We start from the raw sequence: 16,166 nt of genomic DNA on the forward strand, positions 1-16,166 counted from the left end.
AACTCTCCAATGCACAGCAATGACACACATGCACTTCTCAAGCACACATTCTCTAGGACAGCTCACGTGTGTCAAAAGAGGTCCAACCAAGTGAAGAAGGCAGAAATCCTTCCCAGATGGAGGGAGGGGCAGAGGGAGAGGAAATGCAATATACCAAAATATATGGGATGCAGCAAAACTAGTTCTAGGGGGGTGTTTAGTGATTTAGCCAGTTAGTGATACATAATAGTGTAGCCATACATTAAAAGGGAAAGACCCACCATCAGCACTACCACCACTTCAGCAATGGAGAGATAGCTAGCAGTTAAAAGTGCTTCCTGCCAGGCATGGTGGCACATGCCTTTAATCCCAGCGCTTGGGAGGCAGAGGCAGGCAGATTTCTGAGTTCGAGGCCAGCCTGGTCTACAGAGTGAATTCCAGGACAGCCAGGGATACACAGAGAAACCCTATCTCAAAAAACCAACAAAGAAAGAAAGAGAGAGAGAGAGAGAGAGAGAGAGAGAGAGAGAGAGAAAAGAAAGAAAAAGAAAAGAGTGCTTCCTGCCTGTCCAAAAGATCCCAGTTCGATTATCAGTATCCATGTTCGAGGCCCACAACTGACTGTAGCTCGACCTCTAAGGGATCCAACACTCTCTTCTAGCTTCTTCAGGTCCTGCACTTGTGGGTGTATACCCACACAGAGACACACACGGAGACAGACATATAACAAAAGATTTGAAAAGAAAAAGAAGATACGAAAGTTTTTAAAAGGTAAGACCTCAAACAATCTAATGCTACTGCTAAAGAAACCAGAGAGCTACCTAGATGGGACCATAAGTAATCTCGCCACCAAACCTGATGGCCCAGGCTAGATCCCTGGGATCCAGATGGTAACAAGAACTAACTCCTGAAGCTTGTCTTGTGAGTTCTATTCATTTAGCATGTCACATAAAATAAATGTAATTAAAAAAACTTTTAAGGAGACTTGGGGCAAAGTTGGGTATGGTGGCAAATGCCCATAATTTGGGTAGTAAGATTCAAGGCTAGCTTGTACTACATAGAAAGATGCTGTTTCGAACAACAACAAACTAGGGGGGAAAACTAAGCCCCCAAACAGAAAGTCAAAATAATATTCAAGCAGAAACAAACTGAATAAAGAATAGTTTAAAACAACAATAAGACTGGGGCTGGAGAAAGCTCAGTGGTTAAGAGTGTGTGCTGGAAGCAGGGTGGTGGTGGCTCATGCCTTTAATCCGAGCACTCAGAAGCTGGGGGGGGTGGGGTGGGGTGGGGCAAGAGTGTGTTCTCAGTGGTAGCTTGTGCAAAGTCACTGGCCCCACCTAGAGAAGTACAGTAGAGGAGGAAGGGGGAAGGAAGAGGAAGAAGAAGGGGAAGAGAAAAGAGGGAGGGAGAGGAACAGGGAGGAGACAGGGAAGAAGAAAGGAGGAGGAGGAGGAGGAAGAGGACGAGAAGACAATGGGAGGAGAAAACTTCAGGAGCAATGGCTTCATTGGTGAATTCTCCTAAACATTTAAAGAAATATTAGTGCCAGTCTTTCCAAAGCTTTCCAGTACACAGAAGAGGCAGGCTTACTTACTTCTTAGTTCACTTTTTTTTTTTTTTTTTTGGTTTTTCGAGACAGGGTTTCTCCGTAGACCTGGTTGTCCTGGAACTTACTGTGTAGACCAGGCTGGCCTTGAACTCAGAAATCCGCCTGCCTCTGCCTTCCGAGTGCTGGGATTAAAGGCGTGCGCCACCATGCCCGGCCTCAGTTCACTTTGTGAAGTGAGCACACTGTCTTTACACCAGAGCTGTGAATGACACAGGGGGTGGGGGTACAGCTCAATGCTCATTTAAGATGTTTTTTAAAAGATATTTACTTACTTACTTTTTTTTAAAATTTATTATATGTAAGTACACTGTAGCTGTCTTCAGACACACCAGAAGAGGGCATCAGATCTCATTACAGATGGCTGTGAGCTACCATGTGGTTGCTGGGATTTGAACTCGGGGCCTTAGGAAGAGCAGTCAGTGCTCTTACCCGCTGAGCCATCTCTCCAGCCCCTTCACTTACTCACTTACTCACTTACTCACTTAGTTTTTGAGATGGGGTTTCTCTGTGCAACAGAGCCCTGACTGTCCTGTACTTGGTTAATAGACCAGGTTGAATCACAGAGATTCTCTTACTTCTGCCTCCTGAGTGCTGGGATTCTAGGAGTGTACCTCCACAGCTGGCATTTCTTTTTATTTTATGTGCGTGGATGTTTTGACGTGCAGCAATGCACACCCAATTCCTGCAGAGGCCAGAAAAGGGTGCTTGATCTCCCTGGAATTGGAGCTATAGGTAGCTAGTTGTGAGCTCCAGTATGGGTACTGGGAACTGAACCTGGGTCGTCTGGACAAGCAGCAAGGGCTCCTCCCACTGAGATAATCCTCCCAACTCCAGCTCAATACTCTTTTTTTTTTTTAATTAAACTAATAAAATTTATTTTTAACAATATTCTTGATAAACATACATGAAGATACCCTCAACAACTTCTTAATGACATAATTTAGCAGCACACTAAAATGATTGTCATGACCCAGTGAGATCTATTGATGGGATGAGAGAGTGGCTGGTTTCATATATGAAAATCCATCAGTGTCATACACTGTCTGAAAGCTACAAAGAATGAGAATCACATGATCCTCATAAGCAGTTAAGAAAATCATTTTCATAGAATTAAACCTTCAGAAGAACACAAACCAGGAATAGAAAAAAAGAGCCGCCATAATAAAGGCCACATGTGCCAGGCAGCCAGATAGCAAGGCTAAAAGCCTGTAGGATCAAAAGCGAGTCACAGACCACTTTTACCTTTTACCACTACCATGTAGTACTGAAAGTCCTAGTAAAAGTGGCTAAGCAAGAGAATGAAAGAAATTCTATTCTAATCAGAAAGGGAAAATTTAAATCTACTGCCTACAGATCTTATGATCTTGGGCATAGAAAATGCTCAAGTTTGCAAACATGCATGCATCTGCATACTCCTGAAACTAATGAAGGAATAAAGTGAGCATCAAAAGTCAGAGATGACATGCTCATACTCTTGCAACCCAACACTCAGGAAACAGGCAGGGGGATTGGGGTTTTGGTGTCAGTGTGTAGTGCATAGAAAAATGGTTGCGAGCCGGGCGTGGTGGCGCTCGCCTTTAATCCCAGCACTTGGGAGGCAGAGACAGGCAAATTTCTGAGTTCGAGGCCAGCCTGGTCTACAGAGTGAGTTCCAGGACAGCCAGGGCTACACAGAGAAACCCTGTCTTGAAAAACAACAACAACAACAAAAACAAAAGAGAAAAGAAAAGAAAAATGGTTGCTTGTTTGCTTGCTTGTTTACTTGCTTGCTTGGTTTGTGTGTGTGCTGCTGTTGTTATTGTTGTGTGTGTGTTGAAGGAAAAAAATCAGTTATGTTTCAATACAATACCAGTTAATAATAGTTAACTGGAAATTAAGGAAACAGTTTCAGGGCTGTAGAGATGGCTCAGTTGGTAATGTGGGTGCTATGTGGTATATAAACCTGATAGACAGTGACGGTGTATGTCTTTAATCCCAGCACTTGGGAAGCAGAGGCAGGTGGATCTCTGTGAGTTTGAGGCCAGCCTGGTCTACAGAGTGAGTTCCAGGACAGCCAGGGCTACGCACAGAGAGAAACCCTGTCTCAGAAAACAGAAAAAGGAGGAGGAGCCCATATTTTGATTCACAGCATCATGTAAAAAGGTGGGCACCATAGTGAGGGTCTACAACCTCAGTGTTGGGAGAGGTCACTGTAGACACAGGTGGACTCCAATTCCCTGGATCCCAGCCAGTCTTGAAAAAATGGTGTGATCCAGGTTCCCTATGAGACCCTGAGGCAGAAGCAGACAGATCTCTGTGAGTCTGAGGTGAGCCTGGTCTATATAATGAGTTCCAGGGCTACAGAGAGAAACCCTGTCTCAAACAAACAACAAACAAACAAACCAAAACAAATCAAACCCAACCCAACCCCACAGAGTGTATAGAGAAGGGTATCACCATTGATGTGCACTGACAGGTAAATGTATAGGTACACTTGCAAACACCACATGCACACACAAATCAAAGAGCAGAAAACAAACAAAAAGTTCAGTTCATTCATTTACAGCAGCATCAAAAAGAATAACCTCTGTAAGGATTAAGTTAATAAAGAAGAGAAGAGATTTCTACACTGAAAGCTATACAATATGGCTGACAGGAATTCAAAATACATCACATGGGAAGGCCTCCAGAAGGCATGGGCTAGGAGACTTAATCTTGCTACTCTATCTACACTGCTCAAAGCAGAATCCAGCTTCAATACAGTCTCTACAAAGACCCAAGTGACTTTCCCCCCTAGAGATAGAAAGGGAAGTATTAAATTACTATGTAACTGTAAAGGATCGCTAACATTAAAAGCAACAGTGAACAAGAAGAACACGTGTAGATGCTTCTCTATTTCAAAATCTACTACAAAGCTACAGTGAGCAGAAGTGTATGGTATTGGCATAAAGACATGCATGCAGAATGGAACAGAAGGAACCGAGAAATAGATATATGCATGGGCATATATGGTCAAGTGATCCTTGATAACGGTACCAAAATTTCATGATTAGGAAAAGATCATTACTCCATCAAATGCTGTGTGGGAAACTGGCTATTCACAGATGTCCTGGTTGGTCATGGTGTTATATCACAGTCATAGAGACTGTAGCTAGGACAACAGGCAAAAAGAATAAATTTGACATTTGTCTTATATCATATACAAATGCCAACTTAAAGTAGGTTAAAGGCATGGACACGAGTTCTAAAATAGTAAATACTCATAGAAGATTGGGGGAAAATCTTTACAACACAATTGTAACAAAATGATTTCTTGCACACAAACAACAAAGCCAAAATCAGACACGGAAAATTACAACAGACTAAGAAACTCCTGGTCAGAATAGTCATCCGTATGAAAAAGCAGCCAGTAGAATTTGAGAAAATCTTCAAACTTTACAGCTGATTTAAAAAAAAAACTTTTTAAAATATTCCAGACTGGCAAGATAGCTCAGTGGGCAGAACCATTTGCTGTCAGCCTGGCAGTCTGAGTTTGAAAGGATACCGCCAAGTTCTGACCTCCCCACATGACCCTTACCCAAAATAAACACATAACAATTTGACATTAATATCTTGGTTGGGTGGTGGTGGCACATGCCTTTAATCCGAGCACTCAGGAGGCAGAGGCAGGTGGATTTCTGAGCTGGAGGCCAGCCTGGTCTACAGAGTGAGTTCCAGGACAGCCAGGGCTACACAGAGAAACCCTGTCTCGGAAAAGAAAGAAAGAAAGAAAGAAAGAAAAGAAAAGGAAAGGAAAGGAAAGGAAAGGAAAGGAAAGAAAAGAAAAGAAAAGAAAAGAAAAGAAAAGAAAAGAAAAGAAAAGAAAAGAAAAGAAAAGAAAAACCAACCAAACAAAAAAGGTTAATATCTTGGCCTGGAGAGATGGCTCAGCAGTTAAGAGGACCTGAGTTCAATTCCCAGCATCCACATGGCAGTTCACAACCCAGTCCTAGGGGATTTGACAGTTTCTTCTGGCCCCCACACGTACTGCACTCACTTGATTCACACACATACATACGTGCAGGCAAAATACCCACACACAGAAATGAAAAATAAAGATTGTCTTAGTCAGGGTTTCTATTCCTGCACAAACATCATGACCAAGAAGTAAGTTGGGGAGGAAAGGGTGTATTTGGCTTACACTTTCCATACTGCTGTTCATCACCAAAGGAAGTCAGGACTGGAACTCAAGCAGGTCAGGAAGCAGGAGCTGATGCAGAGGCCATGGAGGGGTGTTCCTTACTGGCTTGCTTCCCCTGGCTTGCTCAGCCTGCTCTCTTATAGAACCAAGACTACCAGCCCAGAGATGGTCCCACCCACAAGGGGCCTTTCCCCCTTGATCACTAATTGAGAAAATGCCTTACAGCTGGATCTCATGGAGGCATTTTCCCAACTGAAGCTCCCTTCTCAGTGATATTCCAGCCTGCGTCAAGTTGACACACAAAATCAGCTAGTAGAAAGATGAAAAATCTTAAGTTAATATTACAAAATATTAACAACTCAATAGCAAAACAAAACAAAAACCTGATTTTAAAATGGACAAAGAAGCTGGAGCAGTGGTGGCACACGCCTTTAATCCCAGCCCTTGGGAGGCAGAGGCAGTCGGATTTCTGAGTTCGAGGCCAGCCTGGTCTACAGAGTGAGTTCCAGGACAGCCAGAGCTATACAGAGAAACCCTGTCTCGAAAAACCAGAAAAAAACCCAAACCAAAACAATAAAATGGACAAAGGAGTCGACAGGCATTTCTCATGAGAAGTGCTGAGACTCTTGTGAAACCGCTCATCTTCACTAAACTATGAGCAAACCGCAGATGAAAACCACCAAGAGGTATCTTGTCACACCTCACCGGGGGCATGATAAAAATAAATAAGTAAATAATAAAAGAAAAAAATGACTAGTGATAACAAAGATGTGGAGAAATTGGGCCCTTGCTGGGCTGGAAGTAGCTGTGAAGTTTCCTTTAAAAAAATCTATGTACAGGCCAGGCAGTGGTGGTGCACACCTTTAATCCCAGCACTTGGGAGGCAGAGGCAGGAGGATTTCTGAGTTCGAGGCCAGCCTGGTCTACAGTGTGAGTTCCAGGACAGCCAAGGCTACACAGAGAAACAATGTCTTGAAAACCAAACAAATCTATGCACAACCTAAAGCCTTCTGAGTCCACCAAGCCTGCTTGTGCTTATTAGAAGCAAAAGCAGGAGCTCTCTCCTCTCTTTCTCCTCACTCTCTGTCTGTCTGTCTGTCTGTCTCCCCCCCCCCCCCACTCACTTACTCACTCACACACTCTCTCCTCTCTATCTCCCCAACTCAGTGTCTGTGTTTTGTATGTGCAAGATAACCTCCCAGTCTGCCTCTCATACAGCACTGGGATTACAGGCATGCCTTAGGCTAGGCCACGCTTTTTATACAAGCGCTGAAGATTTGAACTTCTCATGCTTGAGCATCGAGTGATACTTATTTGCTGAGCCATCTTTCAGCTCTGAAATCAGTGACCCATGTTCACTGTAGCAGTATTCAAGATAGCCACGATATGGAAGCAACTAAAATGACTGTTGAAATGAATCGAGAAAACAACCGACCGGGAATGTAGCTCAGGTTGTAGAATGCTTGCCTACATGCTCCAAGCCCTGGGTTCCATCTTTAGCCTTTAGCACTACACAAACTAGCTGTGGTGGTGCATTCCTGTAGTTCCCACCATCCAGGAGGTGAGGGTAGAAATATCAGAAGTTCACATTTCTTTTAAAATCAGCTTGGGGCCATAGCTTGCACGCCTAGAATGCTTGTGGCCTTGGCTTCCTTTCCCAGGAGGCCATAAACTGGGTGTGGTGGCGCTGTGAAATCAGCACTGGGTGAGGAGGGAGGTAGAGGCTGGAGGTTCAGGCGTTCAAGGCCATCTTTGGCTACACAGAGTTCAAGACCAGCCCCCATTATTCAAGACTATGTTTCAAAACAAAATTAAAAAAAAAAAAGAACAAAAGGTTCCGTTATGCAAGATGAAAAGGCCCTGTAGATCATTGTGCGACACAGTGCTTAGACTTATGACTGAGGCGGCCACGCTCTGCGGGTCGCGGAGGCGGGCAGAGGCGGAGCCGCAGGAGCCCGGCCCGGCGGCCCCAGGGGCGGTGGCAGCCCAGCAGGCGTCTCGCGGGGCCTCTTTGCTTCCACACTCGTCTCAGAGGACCCAAAAGGAAGGATGTCGTCGGGGCTTAAGGCCGAGCTGGAGTTCCTAGCGTCCATCTTCGACCAGGACCACGAGCGGCTGCGCATCGTGAGCTGGCAGCTGGATGAGCTGCAGTGTCAGTTCCTGGTGCCGCCGGCGCCCGCGGGCAGCCCGCCCTCGCCGCCGCTCACCCTGCACTGCTCCATCACCGAGTCCTACCCATCTTCGCCGCCGATATGGTTCGTGGACTCTGACGATCCAGATCTCACATCGATCCTGGAACGACTGGAAGATTCGAAGCCCAACAGTTCGCTTCGTCAGCAGCTCAAGTGGCTGATCTGTGAACTCTGCAGCTTATATAACCTGCCTGAGCACCTGGATATGGAGATGCTGGACCAGCCGGTCCCCATGGCTCAGAAGGCGACCATCGAAGAGGTGCCTTCAGAAGATGAAGGTGAAGATGCAGCTGACGGGGTGGAAGACTTGGACCATTATGAGCTGAAAGAAGGAGGAGGAGGAGGAGGAGGAGGAGGAGGAGAAGAAGAAGAAGAAGAAGAGGCTAGTAGCGAGAAAAAGTCAGAGGATGAAGGGCTTGAGAAAGAGCATTTGGCAATATTAGAGAATATCAAGAAGAGCCAAAGGCAAGAGCATTTGAATGGTACCGTGTCTGGCTCGGTGCATGCTTCAAACAGACTTATGAAAGAACTCAGAGATATATACAGATCGCAGAGCTACAAATCGGGGACTTATTCCGTGGAACTGATAAACGACAGCTTATATGACTGGCACGTTAAACTGAGGAAGGTTGACCCCGATAGTCCCTTGTACGGTGACCTTCAGCTCTTGAATGAAAAAGAAGGCATTGACTATATTTTGCTTAACTTCTCTTTCAAAGATAACTTTCCGTTTGATCCTCCATTTGTTCGCGTCGAGTTGCCTATTCTCTCTGGAGGGTATGTTTTGGGTGGAGGGGCGTTGTGTATGGAACTGCTCACCAAACAGGGCTGGAGCAGCGCCTACTCCATTGAATCAGTCATCATGCAGATCAATGCCACCTTAGTCAAAGGCAAGGCCAGGGTGCGCTTTGGAGCAGATAAGAATCAATATAATCTAGAAACAGCCCAACAGTCCTATGACTCCGTCGTGCAGATGCATGAGAAAAAGGGCTGGTTCACTCCTCCAAAGGAAGATGGGTAAATAGTAGACTGTGGTGTATTTGGAACAAGGTAGCTTTAAAGACACAAACAAGCTTTGCATATCTTTGTAACAGTAGTGCGGAAGATATTAGCTAATTGGTGTTTTAGTGGATAAACTGTCAACTGACCACCAGTAGAAGTCCCAACCTTTTCATTTTGCTTACTGTGGGGGTCTTGGGCTGAACTGTGAGCCTTTACTGTGGTTTTCCCTGATAAATAATCATAGTGTCCATTTTTTTGTCATCATCTGTTTTCCTTGATTCCGTGAAATGTGTTAAGTAGGCCAGTCAGTTGTGACTTTATAATTTTTGTTTATTGGGCTATTGGGGGAGGGGGGATAATGAGTATTTACAAACATTTGTTCCATTTAGTGCCAATAAAAGTTTTGCCAGTGTCCAATCCTGGCTTAAAAGAGTTTTTTGGTCTCTGTGTGTTGTTTGTGTGATGCTGCGGATGGAACCCAGGGCCTCCTGCGTGCTACACGACCTATCCCATTGAGTTGCGTTCCCAGTTGAATGGTTATGTCTTCTCAACTACAGTCTTTTAGGGTGTAAAGCCATTTGATTGCCTAAATAATGATAAGAACTTTGCTCATGAATTAATAACATTTTTATGGCCAGATTTATGCTATGAACTATTTCCTAAGGCTGGACTCTTGAAACTGAGTTATACTGTACTTGGGCAAAGCAATCAAGGCTTGTTAGCACTCATTTGCACTGGTCGTGCTTAGCAAACTCTTTCTCCGCTTCCTCTGCCCCTTCTTTGAGACAGGGTTTCAGTTACCCGAGGTTGGCCAGGAGCTCTGGATCCTTCTGCCTCTATGTCCCAGGTACTGATGAGTTTGTTTCTTGTTGGTTCGATATTTTTTATGAAGCAGAGCCACAGTCTATAGCTTTGGGTTAGTTGTGAAACACTGCCATTCTTCCTTTCCATTTTACTAACCGGATGCTGCAATTTGTTGTAGACTGATAAACTTTATGAATTGCTCAGCAGAAGTTACATATTTAAGTTCCACGAGTACTTAATTTGGAGACTTCTATTTTTTTTTCTACTGTCATAACAATGAATGACTGTGCATCAAAGAACTAATAGGAACTTTGTATGTGTCAACTCCTTTATAGGGTGTGACTTTATAGGGTGTGAATCAGTGTACTTTCCATTTTCTTACCTCACCCAGTTGTGTCCCCTTAAGTTGGTAATGGTTGGATTTAATCGTGTATATGAATGTGTGTGGAGTGGGGTATATGCACTCGAGTGCAGATGTCTTCAGGGGCTGGAAGGCATCAAACCAAATTTGGGTCTTCTGCAAGACTAGTATGCATTTAATGGCTGAGCCATCTCTCCAGCCCCTCTACTTTGTTATTTTTGAGACAGAATCATTCATGGAACCTGGAGATCACCAGTGGTCTAGGCTTGGCTAGCCAGTGAGTCCCAGTTCTTGGATTATAGAGCTTCCCAGTTACAACTTCAAAGCTCTGGGATTACAGGCAAGTGCCAGGACATCCAGCTTCTCGTGTGGGTACTGGAGATGTACACGCAGGTCCTGGGACTTATGCAGCAAGCACTTTACCCAGGGCACCATTCCCCTCCCCTACAACTGCTTTAACATTCACATATCAACTACATTAACCATACCCAAGAGACATGGCTCTTGTGCATTATTGTATATGTTCAAATTTTTAAAATTCTATTTTGGTTACAAGGGCAGGCAATCACGATTTGTGGGCCAGGCCTAGTGGCCCAGATTTGTAATCCCAATTACTCAGGATCTTGAGGCAGGAGGCTTGATAGTTCAAGGCCTGCCTGAGCAATTGTTACCATTCAGCCCGGGTTAAGATACCATCTCAAAATTAAAAGTTGTAAACAAGACAAAAGAAAAAATAATTTTTAAAAAGAGTAAGAATTAGAAGTGAAAAGGGGCATGTGTATAGGGGGAACTAGGAACGTAGCTCAGTGGTATAACCAGTGCGTAGCATTCACAAGTCCCTAGGTTTCAGTCCCACCAGGACCCCCACACCCCCCCCCCGCACCCCATTTCATTTTTCTGGCATTCTCCCTCACTTGGTTACATTTACACAGCATTTTGGCCAGTTCTGGTAAACTGTGACAAGGCAGAATCATCTAAAGCGTTACAATTCCCTAACCATTCAAGTTCCTCGAGCCGATAGCCAAATCTTGAACACACTACCGAATTCTGCCACACCCTAATTGATATCTGAACATTGATAGCTTTAGTTCCCTTTGTCATCGAAGATGTATTGAGTAGTACATGGTAAGCTTTATAAAACTGAATCGAATGTACAAACAATCATGAAAACGACTGGGGCTAGAGAGCTGGCTCAGCAGTTAAGAGCATTGTCCTGCTCTTGCAGAGGACTTGAGCTTGCTCCTAGCATCCACCACAGGCAGCCCACAACTGCTGGCCACCCTGTGCCTCTGACCTCTGAGCACTGCATTCACAAATCCACACTGAGACACACATGCATACACACAGTTACAAATAAAAATGAAATAGTTTAAAGACAGCTGTTGTTGCTGTTATTATTATTAGACTTTTTAGAGACAGGGTTTCTCTATGTAACCCTGGCTGTCCTGGAACTCTTGCTCTGTAGATCAAGTTGGCCTTGAACTCAAAGATCCACTTCTCTGTGCCTCCCATTAAAGATAGTTATTAATACTGTACCATACATTTAAATAATAAGAATAAAAACTCAGATAATGTACTTTCAGGAACTTGCTAGGAAGGCCAGGTTGGCCTCAAACACATGGAAATCCACATGTCTTATGGCTTCCAAATACGGGATTAAAGATCCTTACCTGCCCCCCCCCCCCCCCACTTTTGACACAGGGTCTTAGCAGGTCTGGAACTCTCTAGACAAGCTTGGCCTCAAATTCACAAAGATCTGTCTGCCTCTGCCTCTGCCTCTGCCTCTGCCTCTGCCTCTGCCTCTGCCTCTGCCTCTGCCTCTGCCTCTGCCTCTGCCTCTGCCTCTGCCTCTGCCTCTGCCTCCAAGATGCTGAAATTAAAGGTATATGCTACCACGCCTGGCTTGCCACCAATTTATTATTATTATTATTATTATTATTATTATTTGCTGGGTGTGGGGAATTGGAATCAGAGTTTTTCTGTGTGTAGCCCTGGCTGTCCTGGAACTCACTATGTAGACCAGGCTGGCCTGGGATTCACAGAGTTCACAGCCTGCCTTTGACTCCCAAGAGCTGGGATCAAAGGCATGAGCACCATCTAAGGCACAAATCTTTTCTTTCAAAAACAAAGGGTTGAAGCAAACAGTGGTGGCATTACCTGCTGAGACAATTTGCTACCTTTAGTCCCTGCAGCTGAATCACAAATTCCTTGAAATTAGAGCCACTGTCCCTCACTTCCATGGCTGCAGAAGATTTGGGGCAAGAGTGGCTGGGATGAAGGCTGAAAGCCATACAGACTGACATTTTTACAGCTGACTTGTCAGATGGAAGATGACCTTTCTTCTGGATAGCTAGCTAACAGAGTTGAAAACTGCTTTAAGGTGCGAATGGTAGAGCACACCTTTAAATCTAGCACTCAGAAGACAAAGGCAGATGGATCTCTGTGAGGCTGAGGCCAGCTTTGGGCCACATAGTGAGTTCTATGCAAGCCACAGTCTGTCTGTCTGTCTCTCTCTCTATCACACTCTGTGTCTCTGTGTCTGTCTCTCTCGATCTCTGTCTCTCTCTCTCTTTCTGAAGAGTTTATTTCACTATAAGACTAGGACAGGGCATTATTGCACACACTGGTAATACCAGCTTTAGGGAGCCTGAGACAGGTGGGTCAACAGTTCCGTGTCAGCTTGGGCTACACAGTGAATTCCAGACTATCTTGCCTCAACACGGACACACGCACACACGCACACACACACACACACACACACACACACACACACACACACACACAAATATATTGAAAAGGATGCAAGAACATGTGTGGTAGCTAAGCCAAAGTGGATTCTATCCACATTGAGAAAGTGTTGTGTCTGGAACAAGAGGTTCTGTCTGAAACTGGATGTTCCCTCCCAGGCACCGTTAAGACAGAACCTGGCCAGGCGTGGTGGCGCACGCCTTTAATCCCAGCACTCGGGAGGCAGAGGCAGGCAGATTTCTGAGTTTGAGGACAGCCTGGTCTACAGAGTGAGTTCCAGGACAGCCAGGGCTATACAGAGAAACCCTGTCTCAAAAAAACCAAAGACAGAACCTGAGAGACCAGACAACCTTTAGAGAAAGAAAGCCAGGCTCTTGGAAAGTCACCAATACAAGAACCTTGTATTATTAAGAACATTTGTTATAAACTCAACACCCTGTAGTTTTCCTGTCAGGAATTTTAGAAAACGCTGTAAAAGATAACATCGTATGAATTCCTTGAATTAAAGGGTTTTTTTAAAAAAGTATTCATTCTTTCTGAGATAATAAGTAACTCCGTAGACCAGGCTGGCCTTGAATTCAATGACCTCCTGCCTCAGCCTCCTGATTGCTGGGATTCCAGGGATGCCTCCACACCCAGCTCCCTTTTGCCTTGAGATAGTGGAGCCCCAGGACAGGGCAAAGGTGATTCAGACAGGTCTCATGAACCCCTCACCTTATTTCCCTATAGTTACTGGTAGTTTGAGAAACCGGGAAGTTAACACTGGCGAAAGCCATGTGGATAGTTCTGTCATACTGTCACATGTATGGGTTTGTATAACCACCCCAAATTTTATTGACCTTTGCAAAGAATAAGCTTTTTGTTTCTTTCTCTTTTTTTCCTGGGTTCAGTCTCACTGAGCTCTCTCCTCTCCTGTTTTTAATTTCCCCCTTCCCACACTGGATTCTGTTCTTGGTTCTTGAGGTGGGATTAAATCACAGGTTAGGAAGTTTTCCCCTTCTTTGCTGTTAGCATCTGTTGCTCTAACTTTCTTCTCAGTGTCGCTATGTGCCCTATATTTCGATAGCATATATTTTGACTTTTATCCTTACTTAATGCAAGCATCCTTTTTAGATTAGCCTGAGATTTTCTGTTTGTTGTCCCTTGTTTGTTTGTTTGTTTTGTTTTTTTAAGTGGTAAGTTTAGTTTCTAAAGCTTTGGAAATATTCTCATTAGCTTTCTGCTATTGATTACGTCACAAGGCAGGGACTACACAATATATAATTCCTTTGGAATTTGCTAAGGTTTGTCTTATGGCCCAGAGGGCTTGTTATATGTTCCATGGGCAGTTGGGGAAAAAAAATTTTTTTTTGAGACAGGGTTTCTCTGTATAGCCCTGGCTGTCCTGGAACTCACTTTGTAGATCAGGCTGGCCTCAAACTCAGAAATCTGCCTGCCTCTGCCTCCCAAGTGCTGGGATTAAAGGTGTGTGCCATCACCACCTGGCAGGGGAAAACATTTCAACTGTCAATTGGATTGTTCTACGTTGATTCCAGCCAGTTGGTGGATGGGTTTGTATCATCTTCTGCCTAGCTATTTATTAATTGTTGAAAGAAGAGCATTGACAACTTGGCTGTGTTGTGGATTTGTCCATTCTCCTTCTAGTTCTACAACTTTTCTTATAGGCTTTATTTTTAATTTTGTATGTATGTGGGGTGTGTGTGTGTGTGTGTGTGTATGAGTGTGAGTGCATTTTGAGGGCAGAGGGCAGATTCCCTAGATCTGGAGTTACAGGCCACTCCATGTGGGTGCTGGGAACTGAACTCAGGTCCTCTCCAAGAGTAAGAAGTACTTTTAACCACTGGGCAATCTCTCTAGCCCTCAATCCTATAATTTTAAATTCACATGCCTAGCTCCATAGTTTGCAACAGATACACATAGAAATTGATGCCTTCTTGGTGTAATAACTCTTTGATTATTATGTAATGTAATAATATGTATCACTGACATTTTGTTTTCTCTGCACTCTATCTGATATTATTACTACTTTCTTTTTATTAATATTTGAATTACATACTGGTCTGTGTTTTTACTTTCAAACTACTATCATATCTGCAGTGTGTTTCTTGGTCCATTTTTAAATGCCCTTTGCTAATCTGTGCCTTGTAGTTGGTACATCAGGCCATTAACTTTAACATAATTATTGATATGCAAATCTTAACTTTGAAATTTACTTTCTATTCTCTGCTTTCTGTTTCTGTCTCATTTTTCCTACCTTCCAGTAGGTTACTAGAGTATTGTCTGTAATTCCATCTTGAATGGTGGGTAGTTATTGACTTTATCTCCTTACATCATTTACTTAATGATTCTTCAAAATCAATAGTCTTTTTTTTCTTATTTAGTTTTTATTCATAATCATAAACTGAACTCTGCAATCCATCTATACTTGGAGGGGAATGAGGAAAATATGGAACCCACAGAACTTCAGTGAGAGCAGAGATTACAGGGTACTGTGAGCAGGTGGGGTGGGGGCGCTCTCCTGAGCTACAGAAGGAATGGTCTGATGGATAAGATGCCCCCAAGTCAAGCTGTGCAGAGTAGGCAATGGTGATCTTGCAGTTCCTAGACCCAAAATGCTCATGGCTTCCACAATGCTCATGCCTTCTTTCACTAAAGACCACATGCTTGGGATCCAGTCTTGGCAGTGCAGATAAAAATCTGGGAACCATTAGTGTTTGGCCCAGCATTTGCCATGGACAAGGAGATGTCAGGATGGCCCTGCCACCAGTGCCATTATGGTGTGTGCCATCACCACCCTGGCTCATGAAACCTGGAATAATTCTGCAAAAGGAGGAATCCTTATATCCAAACTCTTTCCAGTGCTCAGAGCAGGAAAGTTTTCTGCTGTCCCTGGAACTTTGTCTGCAAATAGCTTGAAGGAGACGTGGCCCAAGGGCTCACCATCACCCCACTGTGAAGTACACAGTGGGGTTGACCGTGGCTGCAGCAAGCAGCAACAGGGAACAGCAGTGTCTACAAAGCCAAACTCAGTGGTTTTCAACATGTGGGTCAGGACCCCCTAAGGTTTGGTATATCAGATATCCTAAATATCAAATACTTACATTATGATTCAGAACAGTAGCAAAATCATAGTTATGAAGTAGAAAAAAAACCTTTTGTTCTCTAAGGCAGAGATTGGGGGTCACCACAACATGAAGTAGTGTATTAAAGGGCTGTAGCATTAGGAAGGTTGAGAACCGCTGGTATAGAGAATCTATGTATGTTGTATATATAATTCGTTATAAGTCATGTGCATCTGACTGAGTATGT

At 44.0% G+C, this 16,166-nt stretch overlaps 1 protein-coding gene and 1 pseudogene across 1 annotated transcript; one reads left to right on the plus strand and one right to left on the minus strand.

Annotated features, from left to right (window-relative positions):
• The first annotated feature begins 7,707 nt into the window (after positions 1–7,707).
• AA414768 (expressed sequence AA414768) lies at positions 7,708–9,376 on the plus strand. Its single transcript, NM_001272033.1, has one exon. The coding sequence runs from the start codon at positions 7,800–7,802 to the stop codon at positions 8,961–8,963; it is 1,164 nt and encodes a 387-aa protein (NP_001258962.1). The 5' UTR covers positions 7,708–7,799; the 3' UTR covers positions 8,964–9,376.
• Gm14534 (predicted gene 14534) lies at positions 15,228–15,607 on the minus strand (annotated as a pseudogene).

This window comes from Mus musculus, chromosome X, assembly GCF_000001635.26.
Source record: "Mus musculus strain C57BL/6J chromosome X, GRCm38.p6 C57BL/6J".
NCBI lineage: Eukaryota > Metazoa > Chordata > Mammalia > Rodentia > Muridae > Mus > Mus musculus.